The sequence below is a fragment of the Schistocerca piceifrons genome, chromosome 6 (genome assembly GCF_021461385.2).
Source record: "Schistocerca piceifrons isolate TAMUIC-IGC-003096 chromosome 6, iqSchPice1.1, whole genome shotgun sequence".
In the NCBI taxonomy this organism is placed as follows: Eukaryota; Metazoa; Arthropoda; class Insecta; order Orthoptera; family Acrididae; genus Schistocerca; species Schistocerca piceifrons.
In genome coordinates, this window is record NC_060143.1 from 114,133,870 (window position 1) to 114,153,262 (window position 19,393).

Sequence of the window (19,393 nt, forward strand, 5' to 3'; positions counted from 1 at the left end):
GGGGAACGCCGGATATTACTTCTGTTTTACTCCATGACTTTCCGTCTATTACTACGAACTGTGACCTTTCTGACAGGAGATCACGAATCCAGTCGCACAACTGAGGCGATATTCCATAGGCACGCAGTTTGTTTAGAAGACGCTTGTGAGGAACGGTATCGAAAGCCTTCTGGAAATCTGAAGGTATGGAATCAATTTGACATCCCCTGTTGATAGCACTCATTACTTCATGAGTATAAAGAGCTAGCTGCGTTTCACAAGAACGATGTTTTCTGAATCCGTGTTGACTGTGTGTCAATAAATCGTTTTCTTCGAGGTAATTCATAATGTTCGAACACAGTATATGTTCCAAAACCCTACTGCAAATCGATGTTAGTGATACGGGCCTGTAATTCAGCCGATTACTCCTATCTCCCTTTTTAGGTATTGGTATTGCTCGAGCAATTTTCCAATCTTTAGGTACGGATCTTTCTGTGAGCGAGCGGTTGTATATAACTGCTAAATATGGAACTATTGGATCAGCATACTCTGAAATGAACCTGACTGGTATACAATCTGGACCGGAGGCCTTGCCTTTATCAAGTGGTTTAAGCTGCTTTGCTACACCGAGGATATCTACTTCTGTGTTTCTCATCTTGGCAGTCGTTCTTAATTGGAATTCAGGAATATTTACTTCGTCTTCTTTGGCGAATGAGTTTCAGAAAACTCTGCTTTAGTGGCACTTTCATCAGTGACTTCACCGTTTTTATCGCTCAGTGAAGGTATTGATTGCGTCTTGCCACTGGTGTCCTTTACGTATGACCAAAATCTCTTTGGGCTTTCTGCCAGATTCCGAGACAGAGTTTCGTTGTGGAAATTATTAAAAGCATCTCTCATTGAAGTTCGTGCTATATTTCGAACTTCTGCAAAACTTTGTCAATCTAGGGGATTTGCGGTCTTTTAAATTTGGCATGCTTTTTTCGTTGCTTCTGCAACAGCGATCTGAACCGTTTTGTGTACCATGGCGTATCAGTACAATCACTTATTAATTTATTTGGTATATATCTCTCAATTGCCGTCGATACTATCTCTCTGGGATAATTGCACATCTTTTCTACGCTTACGTGATATGATCGGAAGGAGTGGAGACTGTCTCTTAAAAAGGCTTTTAGGGCATTTTTATCAGCTTTTTTTAAATATGTGTACTTTGCGTTTCTTTTTTATGGTAGTGGGCTTTCAGCTTAGCAGAAGCTTCCTTGTGGTCGCTAATCCCTGTAATCGTCGTGATACGCCCTATTTGTCCAGACCGAAAAGTTGTTTCTTCTTCATGAACTTTAATTCTCATTATAAATTTCTTCTTGCTTTCCTTCACAGATTTCTCTGTGTAAAGATTGAATAACAGTGCGGGTAGGCCACAACCCTATCTCACTTCCTTCTCCCCCACTGCTTCCCTTCATGGACTTTGATTCTTATAACTGTCATCTGGTTTCTGTAAAAGTCGTAAACGACCTTTCGCTCCCTACATTTTATTCCTGCCACCTCCCGAAAATAAAGAGTGTATGCCAGTCAACATTGTCAAAAGCTTACACCAACTCTACAAATTCTATAAGCGCCGTGTTATTTTGCCTTAACCTACCTTCTAAGAAAGTCGTAGCGTCAGTATTCAGTATTCCCTTGCTCATTCCTGCAGCTCTCTGGAACTCGAACTGATCATCACCGAGGTCGGCTTCCACCAGTTTCTCCATTCTGTAAATAATGGGTGTCATTATTTTGCAGCCATGTCTTATTAAACTGATAGTTCGGTAATATTAACTTGCTTTCTTTGGAATTGGAATTATTACATTATTCTTGAAACCTGAGGGTGTTTCCCCTGTCTCATGTATCTCGCAGGCCTGTTGGAATACTTGAGCCATGACGGTCTGTCCCAAAGACATCAGTAGTTCTGAGGCAAAGTCGTCTACTCTAGGGGCACTGTTTCAGCATAGGTCTTCCAGTGTTTATCAAATTATTTTCTCATTATCATGTGTCCCACCTCTTCCTCATCTACTTCCTGTTCCCTTCTATAATATTGCCTTCAAGCTCAATGCCGTTGTATGTCCCTTCCATGTGTTCCTTTCAACATTTTCCTTCTTTGCTTTTGGTTTTCCATGTGAAGTGCTGATATTCATACAGCTGCTCCTCTTGTCTTCAAAGAACGCTATAGTTTTCCTGTAGGCGGTTCATTAGCCAAGGAAGAATTACATCAGAGAGACTTTATAAAACTGATAATATGGTTACCGATATCATTATTCATTCCTTTGCTTGTAATCTGCCATATGAATTTGTTACATGCCTTCATTCTATAACTGGAGCTCTTCCACTTAAAATGTCTATGCCAATATTCTTATCTTTTTTTTACAATCACAACCATGTTTTCTTGATTTTTTCTTGTAGACAGAAGTCACGGTTTCATATTACGTAATCACACACCTCAATTTTGATTAAAAAAATCCCAGCGTTAATCACCATCCATAAGATAACTGTCATCTACACAAAGTTCCTGAAATATCTCAAACAGCTCACGCTGAAGAATTTACCAAGTAGGTAACTGTTAAATACGTCACACATTTCCTGCTTTAACACTGCAGGCTGTACCTTCTCCAATTTTTCTTAGCAGTACACCAGCACACAGCTCCTCCCCTCTGACAGCAACCTGATACACGCGCAGCCCTTGTCTCTATAATGCAAAATATGACACAAGCAAGTCTGAATGCATCAGCAACTCTCCATTTGTCAGGGACCATGCTGACTAAGCATATGTATACATCGTATCACAGTACCCATTAAATAACAATGATGCAACTTCCAGTTACAACTCCTAAATTTAGAAGAAGTCTTGACTCATCTGAGAGCTTTCTGACTGAGCAAACACACGCATCTCAGCATAGTCCCCCTGAGATCACACACACGTGCCAAGGAAGGAGGGAGGAGATGTGGAAGGGGTGCTGCATGTCTGTGGTGACAGGGAACAATGGGAGGCTGGAAAGCAGTGGGGTTTCGAGCTATAAGTACAAACTGACTTTTGAATTTTAAGTTGTCTACATACATGGCAAGGGAGATGCAAATTCAACTTTGACCTTTGGGTTGTCTAGATACAGGACTGGAGGAAATTCATGATGCCATCATGTCCCACCTCTTTCCTAAATCTCATCCACTCTCTACTCTCCCCTTCCCCTTCCTTCCCCCTCCCCTGTCCCTCTGCCCATCTGCTCTCCTAATTCATGCTCTACCCTCCCCCTCCTCTCCCCTCTCTGACAATCACAGACCAATATTTTACCAGCCACTAAAACGAAACAGCCAATCATTATGAACCCTAGAACCACTACTGTGTCAACATTCACAGAACCCACACAGTTTCATCAGCATCATCATCACTCAACATAAACATAACACCAGACTATACATGCATTCATTACGCTCACCTACACTCTACAAATACACAAAAGACATAATTGCCACATATGTGCGAGGTGAGAGGTACTGTGTGTGGTGAAAGAAACCCCTTTCCAGCTCTGCAGCTAAACTACTCCTTGAGGTCTCCCAGACAACAGTGGCATACGACTTTACTTTTTACTATCCTAACCATATTAATGTGGCAACAAAAATGTTGGGTGTACTCATCTATCTATCTTCATTCCTGCTAGCATTTGCCACAACTTCAAAGCAAGTCGTCTGAAAGGTAGTGTTATATCCTAGCCAGTAATCCCATCCTCGTCGCCAGTTTTGTGGCGGTGTTCGTAGCGACAAACAATTCGCGGTAGAAACGGCTTACGAAGTCACCGCCACACTTTTAATAGCGGGCCGACCGGTCCGCTGGAACAGTGAACAGAAAGATGAAAACCCAAACACTCTGATTAAATAAAAGTCGGTACTTATCTTTATTAACGAAGATACAGAAACACAGTGGTGAACTCCGTGTCTACAGAAATCTGTCTAGTTCGAGTCGGAGCGGCTAGGTCAGCGTCGGCTGACGACAAACAACAACTCTGCTGCGATGAACACACAACTGACTAGCAAGTACACAATTCGGTGGCGAGTATACAACTGAGCGGTGAATACAGAACTGTCCTAGCGCTCGCGACTCCAGCGCTTAAGAAGCCAGAAGCCAGCGGTGGCGCGCGCAGACTTGCGGCGATTTCCTGTCTCGCTGGCGCTGCTTATGCGGACGGCGTCCGGACTTTGATGCTGCCAATCTTTTGGCAGCGGGCTCGGGTGGCATTACTGGCTAGGATATAACAGGTAGGCTCTGTAATAGTGTCAAATAGCAGACATACTTCAAAAAGGGCACATTTCAGTGCATATAAGCAATACCCAACTCATATAGAACAATTTATTGCAGTATGCTAGGTAACCCCGAGATGTACTTCTAGGAGTGTTTGCACTGACTGGCTCGTTAGATAGTCCTGTGTTGTTGACAGGGTCCGTTGTACCCCTCCCTGCATGCTCTGGTGGCGCAGTGGGGGCCGCCAGAGGAGAAGGCCAAGTTCGTCTGGAGTCTGCTTGGTGAGTTAACGCTAATTTTATGTTCCGTTAACGTTACAGACTACTATACATGTAACTGTGAGGCATTCTCAAAAAATGACAAGAGTTTTATAACAAATATTGAACAGTGAGCTACCAAAAAACTGCTTAAATAATGGGATTTAGCTATTTCATATAACAGAGATGGTAATTTTACCAAACAGTGAGGTGAATACAACATCTTATAATATGTATTACCACATTTTGCAATTGGAATCCTGGCTCAGTTATAGAACGCTCCGATCTTTGTTGTGGCTGCACAATGGTAATTGTGAGAGTTTGATTCCAAAAGGGTTCCTACATTATTAAATTCAATATCAAGAGAGCAGGGAAATTTTTCACACACATAATAAAATTTATGTACGTCATCCCCACAGAAAGTCGCTCTACAAGACATGTCTCAAGACATGTCTCATGTACAGTACAGATAAATAGCTAAAACAGTAATATAAAGTGTTACCAGTCGCTGTTTATTTATCTCTAAGACGCGTTTCGAAAGTTTAAACCTCCATCATCAGGTGGATTTACATTTGTTAGTATGACATGTGTTTGTGTGTTGTGTTACTATTTTTTGCAGGTACTTGTGGCACTGTCTTCAGTGGTCACAGGTTTCCTTTCACTGGCATAGCACATCACATATGATGGTTTAATGTGATCAGAGGTGTGGATGGCGCCATCAGAGAGGAGAAGATCAATGATCAGGGAGGCGGCACACTGGGTTGAGGAGGACAAGGTGAAGTGGATGGGAGGAAGTGTTGAGACTGCGAAGGAATGAGGATAGGGAGTCTTGGCCCCAAGTCCAAATCATGAGGATATCATCAATGAACCTAAACTGGACCAGGGGTTAGGGGTTTTGCGAGGCTAGGAGGGTTTGTTCTAGATGGCCCATAAGTGGGTTGGCATAGGATGGTGCCACACAGGTGCTGTGCTGTGCCGCCAGTTTCTTTGTATACCTTTCCTCTAAAGACGGAGTGGTTGTGTGATACGATAATGTCAGTAAGGTGTATGAGTAATGAGGTAATGTATCGGGAGTCTGAAGGACACTGGGAGAAGTAGTATCAACAGGGACAAGACCATGGGCATTAAGGAAGTGGCATCAACAGTGACGAGTAGAGATCCAGGAGATAAATGGGTGGGGATGGTGGGGAGTTAGTGAAGGAAGTGGTTGGTATCTTTGACCTGTGAGACTAGATTTTGGGCAATCGGTTGGAGGTGTTGGTCAGTGAGAGCTGAAATTCTTTCAGTGGGAGCACAATAACTAGCTATAATGGGTTGTCAGGATTGTTGGGTTTGTGGAGTTTAGGGAGAATGTAGAAGGTGGGTGTGCAGTGTGTCATAGGGGTGAGGCTGGAAATGAATTAAAGGAAGAGGTGCTGGCAAGAGCTAGAAACTTTAAACAGGGATTGGAGGTTATGTTGGACTTCTGGGATAGGATCTCTTTTGTTGCAAAGTTTACATGTGGAGTAGTCAGACATCGACCATAGAAAGCAGCGAGGAAGTCTGGCGAAGAAGTAGTGAATGATATAAGTTTGTTGGCTTCCGTGGCCGGTTCATTTGGATAAAATATTAAGAGTAAACAACAGCGAACCGCCCCGAAGAGGACCTCAGAAAGTCAACTGAAACATCGGCAATGTAATCATTTTATTAGTTTTCAATGACACGGCCCAATACCTAAAAATTATATTTATCAAAAAGAAGTGGATGACTTCTCCTCCGCATTGGTCAAGCTAACTCAGATCTAATAGCTTTGAACTTCATTGATCGCCAGAGTTCTGCTTTCAAAGTACATCGTAAATATATGATTTAATATACTTTCAAAGCCACCCAACAGACGAAAACAGTAAATAGGTAACCTTAAAACAAGTGTACAGTAATTCTAACATGTAATGTACTGAAGTATTACCGTGTTTCTTGCTAAGCGAGTCTGTGGGTGAAATTTAAGCCTGGTTAAATTAGAATGGAGAGTTTACATTTCAGATATATATGTACTAAGATAATGTCTCGTACTAATGGCAGCTCGTAACCATACATTTTCGGTTATCTAACAAACGGCACGTACGCGGACGTATATTCAATAAAACAGTTTTCCTTCTATTATTGTATACTGTCACCTGTGTCAGTTTAAACTGTTAATTATGATACCCTGTACAATAACTTAATGCTACTGTTGTCAACACTTATACCACAACAGGCCCGTTAATTCTTTAGTAAACGATGCAAGTACACGTTCAACACCAGATCTGACTAATTGTGTGCTAGAAGCTCCAACGGTTCTCAGGAGGGACCTTTGGCACGGTGGTGACGTGGCCCATCTGCTCGGCCATTATCGAGGCCCTGGGGTGGAAGGCGAGCTTCTACATCCTCGGCGGCATCGCGGGCGTCTGGAGCATCCTGTGGTTCGTGACGGTGTACGACTCTCCCTCCAGACACCCGCGCATCGCGCCCCACGAGCTCAACTACATCACCACCAGCATCGCGGGCACCGTGTCCCCGGAGAAGGTGAGATCTACTACCCAGTCCACATTGTTGGAAAACGGAAACATTGTAGATTATCGTTGTGTATTGAGCCTTTCGCTGCAAAGTGTACACCAGCACTAGATTTACTGTGCTGAACATTGCCCACCCCTTGTCAGACCCCCTAAGCTGACCATTTCTGTCACACTAGAGATTATGGTCGCTTCTGTATTTCTTTACCTATTGACATTCACAAACCTTTATAATGAAGGACAGTACTGCATTTCTTAAGTTCTAAACATGGAACAAAACGTTTTCCACATCACATTGTTTATAACTGTTTCCACGTTGGTTCTGCTAGTTGTTCTTGCTGCAAACGACGCATCTTCTCAAAGAGTGCCTTTCTGATCGAGATGATTCAACTAGGCAAGTTCTCACATTTGGAAGACGTCTTCCTCTCTCGAAGGCCGACTTCTTAAATTTGTTCTTTTCTGTGCTGTTTCTCTAGAATTTCATGAATAATAATTATATATAACTCAGCCACTGACAGGTTTTTTCTCGTAAGGACGTTAAATAACTTAAAGATGGTCAGTACAGGTTAAGAGTTCGGCTCACAACACAGATTTCTGCTTGGCTTCTATTACACAAATAATTAAGTCTGTGAAATGCTGCAAGTCTGTGGATAAAACCCAAATTCGCCGTACTGCTAAAATTCGTCGTACTGCTATGAGAAACCTATTCAAACATGAAACACAGCACAAGCTCGCAGCACAGGTTATCAACAAACTGCTTCGAAGTTCTAAGAATGTAGTCTGAATACGACACTGATTTCTTGTCACTGCAGGGCAGCTTTTTGGTGCTCCAGACACCACGAGATCACGCGAAATCACGTGACGCGCCGGAGGAGGGAGTGTCTCTGGCCTGTTTCTGTGTGCTCACTGCCTCCTGCACGTACAGGGATAGGCAAAATAATGTGAACATCTGTACTTACTTGGGAATGGTTTATTAATAAGGGGTTGGCTCCCCATTTGCCCGTAATACAGCTGCGATTCTTCTTAGAATACTGGCATATAATGACTGTGTAGTCTCCACGGAATGTTATGCCACTCTTCGATCAGAACCTCTTCTAACTCCTGTAGTGACGAGGGAGGCGGAAATCTCCTCCGGGGTCTGCGCTCCAATATCGCCGACAGCGTTCGATAATGTTCTAGTTCGGGGACTTTGCTGGACATTGAAGATGCTGCAGTTCAGTTGCATGCTCCTCATACTGCGATTGTACTGTCCTGCCTGTGTGAATGGGTGCATTATCGTCCTTAAATGTGGCATCACTGTTGGGGAACAACATTTGAATCATGGGATGCACCTGACCACCTAAAATGTTCACGTAATGGTTGGCTGTAACACGGCCTTTGAGTAAAATGATGGGACCAGCAGAATACCATGCTATGGCTGCCCACACCATCACACTTCCACCTCCATGCTTAACCGTTGGAATCAAGCAATCAGGATTGTAGGCTTCTTTTGGCGGTCTCCAGACGCAAACCTGGCACGATGTTGGAAATAACGAAAACGTTGACTCGTCGGACCATATGACGTGTTTCCACTGATCAGCCGTCCAGGATTTATGCTCCAGACGCCATGTTTTGCGCTTATTTGCTTTGGTTGTCGTCACTAATGGTTTCGGTATAGCAGCTCGTCCACGATTATTCCCTCTATGGAGTTCTCGGCGGATAGATACGGGGTCTCGAAGATGCTATTGAGCTCTGCAGTCACTTAGCTGTCGTACTTTTGTGTTGTTTTGACACAATTCTTGTTAGCGTACGACAATCTCTGTCATTTAGTTGTGATTTGCGACCACTATTTCGTTTACACGATGACGTCTTTCAGTGTTTTGTGTATGCTGCCATGACTGTTGAAATAGTTGCTCTTGAAACAGTCGATAAGGTGACTGTCTTGGTTGCTGATGCTCTAGCTACGGTGGGGGGGACACTGCAGGAGCCTCCACGAAGATGGAAACGACTTAGTCTGCCAATCCTGCAAACACCGGAGCACCAAAACCATAGATGACAAAACAACTCTCCGAAGAGACTCAAAAAAGGCCTTTATCAAGACCATCACTAGTGACAACTTCCTGCAATACTGAAGGCTTATCTGTAAATAAAGAAATTTTATTATCTGACATGTGCAAACGAAACAACTGTGATGTTTTAGTGATACTAGAAACTCACAGAGCATCAACTAGCCATAGACCAAAAATACAGGGTATGAAATTAGTTCTTGAGAGACCACACGAAAGGTACGGAAGTGCTATATTTGTGAAACCGAACTTAGACGTATGCTCCTGTGCTCTGACCTGCGAAGAAAATATAGAAATTCTAACTATTGAGCTACATTCATGTACTGTAACATCCGTGTACAAACCACCCAGTGCGAGGTTCAAATTTACGGAGCCTGGAAATTTCCATTCAAAAAAACATTAAAGTTGTACTAGGAGATTTTAACTGTCACGGTCTCGCATGGGGTTATAAAGAGACAAATGACGATGGCGAAATGCTGGAGATCTGGGCAGACCAGGCTAAACTGAAATTGATACATGACCCAAAGTTGCCTGCATCATTTAACAGTGGAAGATGGAAACGAGGATATAATCCAGATAACATCTTTGTCTCCGAAAAGGTATCCCTGCAAACTGTAAAGCAAATCGAGGACCCAATTCCAAGATCGTAACACAGAGCAATAACTTGCTGCATTACTGCAGTAATCAACTCACATGTAATGCCCTTCAAGAGACGCTTCAATTTCAAAAAAGCTCATTGGGAACTTTTCACAGAGGACCTTGATAAGGAGATCTTGGAAATTAAACCAGAGACACAATCATATGAAACTTTTATAGACCTTGTCAAGAAAATCTCTCGACGGCGCATACCTAGAGGGTGCCGCACCCAGTATATCGATGGACTCAATGGTAGCAGCAAGGAAGCTCTGAAAAAGTATGAAGAACTGTACAATAAGGACCCCTTCTCAGAGGAAACGATCCAGGCAGGCGAGGTACTGATGCCTGGTATCTCCGAAGCGAGAAAGGAAAAGTGGTGTAACCTCCTACAAGAGACGGACATGAAGCACAGCAGTAGGAAGGCATGGAAACTGGTCAAAAGTCTCAACAACGACCCAACAGAACCACAACCAAATTACAGCGAAGTTACACCTGATCAGATAGTCCACCAACTACTCATGAACGGAAAAACTAAAAGGAAGATCAGAAATGGCAAAATTAAAAGAAAATTGAACGAGGAGATTAGCTTCCTAGCTCGCCCGTTCTTCATTCAGGAGCTACAAGATGCCATCAACGATTTGAAAAACAATTAAGGCCGCTGGCCTCGACGATCTGAGATCTGAGCAAATTAAACATTTTGGACCGGGAGTACAAGCATGGATCCTAGAGCTAACGAATAACTGTATTACAACAATGCAAATTCCTAAACTGTGGAGGAAAGCTCGGGTTATTGCGTTACTAAAACCAGGGAAAGACCCAGCTGAAGCTAAAAATTTCCGGCCTGTCTCACTGCTTTGTCATTTATTTAAAGTGCTGGAGCGAATGATCCTCAAACGCATAGCTGATTATGTGGACAAAGCCCTCATTAACGAACAAGCTGGATTTCGACCAGGAAAATCATGCTGTGGCCAAATCCTTAATCTCACACAGTACATCGAAGACGGCTATCAGAGTGGAGAAGTAACTGGGGTCGCATTCCTGGATCTCAGTGCTGCATATGACACAGTTAACCATAAGTTGCTTACCCAGAAAGTGTATAATGTCACTAAGGACTACACCCTTTCTATGTTCGTGCAATGCATGCTACAGAACAGACGCTACTATGTAACCTTACAATCTAAAAACAGCCGATGGAGGACACAGAAAAATGGTCTTGCACAGGATAGTGTCTTGGCTCCAATATTATTTAACATCTATACCAACGATCTTCCCATCAGCCACCAGACACGAATGTTCATATATGCTGATGATGCAGCAGTGGCCACAGGGGATAAAACCTTTGAACAAGTGGAGGAGAATGTCACAGGAGCCTTAACAGAACTTGCTACCTATTACGACGGCAATAATCTCAAACCAAACCCTAGTAAATCTCAAGTATCCGCCTTCCATCTTAGGAACAAACAAGCCAAACGGAAACTCCGAGTCATGTGGCAAGGGGAAGAGCTGAAATATACAAACAGCCCAAAATACCTGGGAGTAACATTGGACAGAGCACTTACTTTTAAGCAGCACTGTCGCAACACTAAAAAAAAGGTCTGTGCCAGGAACAACATACTGCGGAAGCTAACAGATTCATCGTGGGGAGCTCAACCACATGTTTTGCGCACCACGGGTCTGGTGCTGAGTATCTCAGCAGCGGAATATGCGGCGCCAGTTTGGAGGAACTCTGCTCGCACTAAGCAAGTTGACGTCACCGTAAACGAAACTGTACGTATTGCCACAGGATGCCACAAACCAACTCCCACAGACATCATTTATCCCATCATAGGCATAGCACCACCCACTATCCGCAGACAAGTAGCCGCCGAGATCGAAAGATCAAAACAAAAGAATGATCCTCGACACCCGATGCATATGCACCGAAAACAACGTGTCCGGCTGAAATCCCGCAGGAGTTTGATTGAAACTACTGAAGAGCTCGCCACCAGACCCGGCGCAAGGCGGCTATCTCTTTGGGAAGAAATGGTGCCACACTCCACAATGGCACTACTTGAGGAGGGATCTGCAGGATTTCAACTACCTTTTACAACTTGGAGGTCACTAAACCGGCTGCGCACTGGAGTAACTGGGTGCAAATCAAACCTATTTAAATGGGGTTACAGTGATAGCGATAGGTGTGAATGCGGAGCAATACAGGACTTGAACCACCTACTGATTTGCCCAGATATGTCTATAACATGCACTAAAGATGATATTTTGAAAGTCAATGACAAAGCAAACTACGTTGCTAATTACTGGGAAGGGAAGATATAATTGGTGCATCCGGATACGGAAGAAGAAGAAGCTAATCGGGCCCCCACAATCTGCCCCGTTTGGAACTCTCTTAGATCTTTCATTGCGCGTCGACTTCGGCCTCTGAATTCAAATACGAAGCTGGCCGCGGTGGGCGAGCTGTTCTAGGCGCTTCAGTCTGGAACCGCGTGACCGCTACGGTCGCAGGTTCGAATCCTGCCTCGGGCATGGATGTGTGTGATGTCTTAAGGTTAGTTAGGTTTAAGTAGTTCTAAGTTCCAGGGGACTGATGACCTCGGATGTTAAGTCCCATAGTTCCCAGAGGCATTTGAACCATTTTTTTTGCAAATACGAAGTGTGCACTAATCGTAAACAACCTGCACTGATGCCTAGTCCATATTGATCACGCACAGTCCAGCGCGACACGTGCCTTACCTGCGTTGTTGACCGTCAAACACAACCATCCCATTACTACCGCTGTTCACATGATTTTGCATATTCCCTGTATGTGGCACCGCCGATTGTGGGAGCCAGTAAAGAGTCTGTCTACCTGAGTCACTAGTTACAGCATGAGCTAAAAAGGAATTTTTATATCATTTCATGTTTTTTGCAATACACTCAGTTACGCCTAGTGTCTTGTCACATCTGTCTACGGCTCCCATTGACTGGCAGTCCAACACCCATTTCGGTTTCAGTTTTTCAAAATTTGTTTTCTCCTGTTGCTACCGTTTCACCAGCACGACATATGAAAAATATATATACGTCCCTCCAGTCGCGCCACTTCAATACCAATACCGTCCTCGTTTGGCCAGTTTCCAGATCTCTCACCTGCAACTTGCGTTTGAGGTTCTTTACTGACGGAATGTGTCCCTACTGCATTAATTTCTCAATTACACAAGCACTTGAGCATATCTGGACTCGTGTACCAGTTGTCTACGTGCAGAGTGTGTCCTCTTCCTATGTAAGACCCCAGAAATGTTGCTGCTATATTGTCTATTTTTTTAAGTAACCTTCAGTGGTTACTATGTCGGTCGTTGCACCGGTGTAATCTTAAATATCGCGAACAAATCCTGTTTCAGACTCACAGAGAACAACATTTTCATTCCAAAATAACTTATTTTCTAAATAACATACGGCTTGAAAGCTAGGCACAATTTGACCAAGAGAAGGCTTTCGCCTATACCTACGTTTTGAAATGGAGTGGGAGCAGATAAAAAACCGTCAACAGACCTTATATTGAACATTTTCAGTCCCGAAAAATGAGCTAGGGAAACGTGAACAATTTTTGTCGGCCCCGAGATGCTGAAGGGCCAGGATCGAATGTAGCTACAGTATCCTCACCCGAAGATGAAAGAGGGTTAAATTCGTCTTCTCTATAGCTACTTGCAAGCAACATTTCTACTTCTGAGTTTCGCGAACAGCGCAACCACATCTTTCGACTGCTTTATAACTCGCTCCTGCATTGTAATCCCTCCAAGAGGAGCGAATGGCAAAATAATAAAACTACTTCTGCCATATGCGATCGATATGAATAAAATTACTAAAACAACTAACAAGCGCTTGAAGAGCTACAGTTCACTCCGTGCTATAGAGCCTGGAAGGCTCTCTACGGCGTACATTCCTGTTGCGAAAAAAAATCTATACATATATACCCGCCACACGTGCTACTCACGCTACTAATTTGTGTCGCGCATATACGACGTTAGCTCAAGAGCGCGTAGTTAGTGTTGTATGTACGTTTCGCAAACAGTTAAAAGGCTAAGTGGATCCCAGTTGTTATGAGCTACTCTCTGATTAGTATCACTTGACTGAAGTCACACACGTCGTGTAACCACTGAGACAGTTAAGCATGTCTGCTAGTTGTAATGACCGTAACTACAATTTTCTCTTAAGTAATTTCACTGTCCAATCACATAACTGTGATCACCCGTCAAAAACCTCACAACCACCTTTCGCAGCACGGACCGATGCGAGACGATGCGAGACGATGTGCAGCCACTCCAACTCCAGCTCCGTGGCCAGTTGTCCTAGGTTTCTCGTTTAAGGATCCACGTCGGGAACAGCCCGATCGAAATGGTCATATAGATTCTCGACTGGGTTTAAATCCGAGGAGTTTGTTGACCAACCGAGTACAGCAAACGCATCCTGATGCTCTTAAAACCACACACTTACATTGCGAGCTTTGTGACAGCTTGCAATGTCCTGCTGGTAGATGCCATCGTGCCGAGGACAAGCAGACCGCATACGGTCATGGACATGGTCCCCGACGATAGATGCATGTTTGTGATGAGCCACTGTGCCTTCCAGAATGAAGAGCTCACCTAGAGAACGCCACGAAAATATTCGCCTGACCACGACGCTCCCTCCTCCGGCCTGGACCCCTTTGCTTTCAGACGTTTCACGCAGTACGTACCAACGGCCGTCTGTCCGATAGAGCATAAAACGTGATTCATCGGAAAAGGCCACCATTCGCCAATCAGTGGACGTCCAGTTGCGATATTGGCGTCCAAATAGCAGCCATCGTCGACGATGAACAGCAGTTAGCATGGTTGCATGAACCAGACACCTGCTGCAGAGGCCCGTAAGTAGCAACGGTGGCTAAACGGAGCCACTGTTGGCAGCATCTTGGTTCATCTGGATGGTCAGTTGCTCAACAGTCGCACATCTGCTGTCCCTTATACAACTCCACCCGCCGGCCGGGGTGGCAGTGCGGTTCTAGGCACTACAGTCTGGAACCGCGCGACAGCTACAGTCGCAGGTTCGAATCCTGCCTCGGACATGGATGTGTGTGATGTCCTAAGGTTAGTTAGGTTTAAGTAGTTCTAAGTGCTAGGGGACTGATGACCTCAGAAGTTAAGTCACATAGTGCTCAGAGCCATTTGAACCATTCTGAACATCTCCACCCTGTCAACAATGGCCCTTAGTGCACCTGAGTTGTGTTGGCGCCGGTTTGGAGGTTTGGATAGCGCCATTTTGTCATACACGGTATACTTTAACTACTGCTGCTCGCGAACTGTTTACAAACTTAGCCATTTCGGAAATGATTCCACCCTTGGCCCGAAATCCAATGATTATGTCTTTTTGGACGTCAGATAAATCGTTCCATTTCTGGAATACGACAAAGACTGCGTCCTCCCGACATACTTTATACATCTTCCATTGCTAGTACTGCCACATGCCATCTGTGGCTGGTTATTGCACGCTGACGTCGAACGTAGACGATGGTAACAATGTAACTGGAACGTTTATTTTCAAATAATTACGAGGGCGTGAGTAAAAATGGCTCAAATGGCTCTGAGCACTATGGGACTTAACTTCTGAGGTCATCAGTCCCCTAGAACTTAGAACTACTTAAACCTAACTAAGCTAAGGACATCACACACATCCATGCCCGAGGCAGGATTCGAACCTGCGACCGCAGCAGTCGTGCGTTTCCAGACTGTAGCGCCTAGAACCGCTCGGCCACTCTGGCCGGCTTGTGATTAAAAGTAATGCATCCGAAATAATTATGTGAAAACTCTTAAAGAGATGTAACTAAAACTGTATTAACATTCTACATCTTTATTCTTCATGTTTACTTGCTTATTTCTCAACATAGTAACCATGGCGAAGAATACATACCTTCCAACAAGAGACAAGTTTGTTGATACTCTCACTATAGAATGTTTGACTTTCTTGCCACCATCTCACCTCCGCTTACACCGCTTCTTCACTATCAGAGTGAAGTCCTTGAAGGTTTTCTATAAGTTTTGAACGTCCACTCCCAGCTCTGTCACACATGTTGAGGTTAGCATCACCGTTTCCTTCATTACGAGAGCGAAAAATCCAACGTCGTACATTACTGATGTCGATACCATCACAAACGTAAACAGCTGTCATTCCTCCATGGATTCCAAAAGGAGGCACGTTTTCTGTGGTAAGAAATTCGATTACAACACGCTGTTTCTCACACACCGGCATTGTGCCATGTTACTCGCTACATTTGGGACCTTTCCAGCGACATAGTATTGCTACTTGCATCTGCAAAGCGAAAAGTCGGCGGAGTAATATGCGTGTAGTACCTCGACTGATATTAAGAACAGAATAAAAAATTCGGAGGTATTACTTTGCGGCACGCCCTCGTTCTCTCTCAATGTCACAGATTACACGTACAATCAGCATAAATGTTTTACTCAGTGGCTAAGTGGCTACCTGTCAGACTATAAATGAAGAGGTAATACAGAGTTCATTCAGTTATTTGCGTGCTGCATGGATCATACGAATAATTAAGATATCTCGTTACTATCGACTAGTTTATGACGCTTAAGAAATAAAGTGAGAGTGAGAAAGTAAAATTATTTCTGATTTTTAGCGCTAAAAACGTTTTAGATGTTCCTCCTTCCTCAAAATAGAGTCACTGTGCCAACAGTACATGTCGCACATGGTACAGATTATTAAAACAGCTGGGAAGAGGTGACAGGAACGTCACAAATCAGCTGTAGCCCATCATTGCTGAAATGTAAGCCTGAAATTATTTACAAGGCCAGTATCGTGGTCATTACCGTAGTGATTAAAATACCTCACCACATGAGGTGATGACCATAATCAACGAAACCCAGTTATGCCAAATTTTCTTCTTGACATGTAGACTGAATAAATGTTTGCAGTTAATCTTGGGGTTGCTCTATTACTTTTGCACGCGGGCTGGTTGTAGTCTAGCAATCATAGCAATTACAAACGTTCCTCAGCCAATATGTTTTAAAACATATAAAAATACGTGTAAGGTGTTAAGGAGCCACCTACACACACGCTTTTTCTATAAATTACAATACAGATGGCTCTTTTTGACTTTTCAGAAGATTTTATTGATGATTAATTAAAATGTAAATACACCGCCTGAGCAAAAAGCACCCAAAATATATGGTCGGATGCTCTGTACACACGTACAACATTCGGAGAATCCAGTTGCAGTTCTCTGAGACAGATGAACAGCTACCACAGTGCATTAGTGTTGTTCACGTTTAGTGTTGTTACCAGACCTGGTAGGGTATGTAAGGGGTGTGAACAGCGTCAGATGTTGAGTGAGGGCTGAAAGAGATGGAGACGCTGTGTACTTGTGTGATACAGTGTTATCAGCACCTGGCAAAGTTTTTAACAGGCCTCATTGTGGGTCTCCATTTGGCAATATCCAGATGTGTGGGACATTTGGAGTGACACTAGCCCAACGTTGGACTACTAGGGATGATGAGGCCAGACATAACGTTCCGGTCGACCACATCTGATCACCACAAAGAAGTATCGCCGTATTATGCACCAAGTACATCGTAATCCCTTCAAATCTGCGCATGCCATCTGACAAAAAATAATGGACTTCTTGCTGCACTCTGCATCATCCCGCACCATTGGTCAGGTCGGAAACTAGCAGCATCCGGATTAGGGAATAACCGTCCCATTCGTAGCGAGTCGTGAACAACACAGCATAATCGGCTACATTTAGATTGGTGCCGTGATGGGTAAGCATGGACTGCTGACGAATGGCTTCACATCGTGATCAGCGATGAATTGCAGTTCTGCACTTCCTGAGATGACTATCGTCAGGGAGTATGACGGCAACCTTGGAAGAAGTCACTTTCATCCAACGTATTAGAGTTGGAGAGGCACAGCAGAGTTACTATTGGAATCGTGCTGTGGAAGCCATTGGGTATGAGTTCAGGACACAGCTCGTACGGACTGAGGGAACACTGGCACAATGGTTCATCATGGACATCCTGTGTACTCATGTGTTACCACTCGTGCAACAGTATCGTGGCGCCATTTCCCAACTGGACAATGGTCGTCCACAAGTGTAAAATGTCTTTTGAACAGCCTACGTATGTTGACGTACTCCTGTGACCAGCAAGATCCCAAGATCTGTCCCTGACAGAACATGTGTGGGACAAGCTCGATCGTCTACTTCGTTACAGTGCCAGTGTCCAGTATGTCAAGCACCAGTTACATCAGTTGTCGGCCAGTTTGCCTTAGGAGAGGATACTTTGGTTTTGCGATGCTCTTCCCAACCAAATCAGAGTATGCAACCAGGCGAGAGTTGCAACGTCATATTGTCAAGATTTTTTTTTAATTTGACTATATTTTGTACTGAAATAAAATCACACATCCTTCCAGCCCATAAAGTTTCACTTCATTTCCCGCTCTGCTTCTGGGTATTCCACATTTTTGTCAGGTAGTGTTAATAAAATTATTGTTATACAGACATGACAATAGGCCAACAGGAAAAACTGATAATAAATATGGTTTTGTAGATTTTTGGGGATTAAATTTGGAACTGGTGTGGATTCAATGAAAAAGGGTGGTAGTTGATGTAGGTTTCATGTGAGGCATAATGTTGGACATACTATTAAAGATTCGTGGAGAAAGAACGTGTAGACGCGAAATTCGGAGTGTGACATATGAAGTGTGGCAGTGTACGACGACCAAAGCTCAAGCGAGATTCGCAGGGGTCTTAATTTCGGGAAGAAGGGAGGGGAGCGGAATTCAAAAAAATATATAAGTAAATGACGCAAACAACGTTAAATAATAAGGCCGTGGATGTGAAGGTGACGCGTGTAAATATCTGATATTTTTACAATTTTGACTTGTGCTAAAACACGAAATTTCCACTGTGTTTCTGCATCTACATGACCACTCTCCCATTTATACTTAAGTGGCTGGCAGAGGGTTTGTCGGACCACCTGCAGACTACCATTCCACTCTCGAAAAATGCGTGGGAAAAACGAACGCTTAAATCTTTCGTGCGAGCTCTCATTTGTCTTATTTTATTACAACGATAATTTCTCCCCCATGTAGGTGAGCGTCAGCAAAATGTTTTCACATTGGCATGAGAAACTCTGTGATTAAAATTTCGTGAAAAGATCTTGGCGCAACAAAAAACGTCTTTGTTTCAATGGTTACCGCCCAATTCGCGTATCATGTCCATGACACTCTCCCCCCCCCCCCCACCCCCACCCCTCCCCCTGTTTCGTGATAAAACAAAACGAGCTTTCCTTCTTTCAACTTTTTCGATATCCTCCGTAAATCCTCAATCCTATTTGGTAAGGATCCCATACCGCGCAGCAATACTCCAGCAGAGGACGCAGAAGCCTAGTGTTGGCAGTCTCCTTAGTAGGTTTGTCGCATCTTGAAAGTATTCTGCCAATAAAACGCAATCTTTGATTCACCTCCTAAGAACATTTTCTATGTGATCGTTCCAGTTTAAGTGTTCATAACTGTAGGTATTTGGCTGAACTGACAGCCTTTACATTTTCGTGACTTAACGTGTAACCGAAATTTAAAATTCCTTTTTGTACTCATGTGCATGACCTCACACTTTTCATTATTTAGAGTCGATTGCCATTCCTCACACCATAATAATTTTGCAAT

General features: G+C 43.7%; 1 protein-coding gene across 1 annotated transcript in view; it reads left to right on the forward strand.

The window, feature by feature from the left end:
• LOC124803171 (putative inorganic phosphate cotransporter) overlaps positions 1 to 19,393 on the forward strand; it is a 127,277-nt gene that overhangs the window by 13,087 nt on the left and 94,797 nt on the right. The window contains exons 4-5 of the mRNA XM_047264354.1: positions 4,437 to 4,521; positions 6,818 to 7,038. Coding sequence (XP_047120310.1) covers positions 4,437 to 4,521; positions 6,818 to 7,038 — 306 coding nt within the window. The remainder of the gene's footprint in view (positions 1 to 4,436; positions 4,522 to 6,817; positions 7,039 to 19,393) is intronic.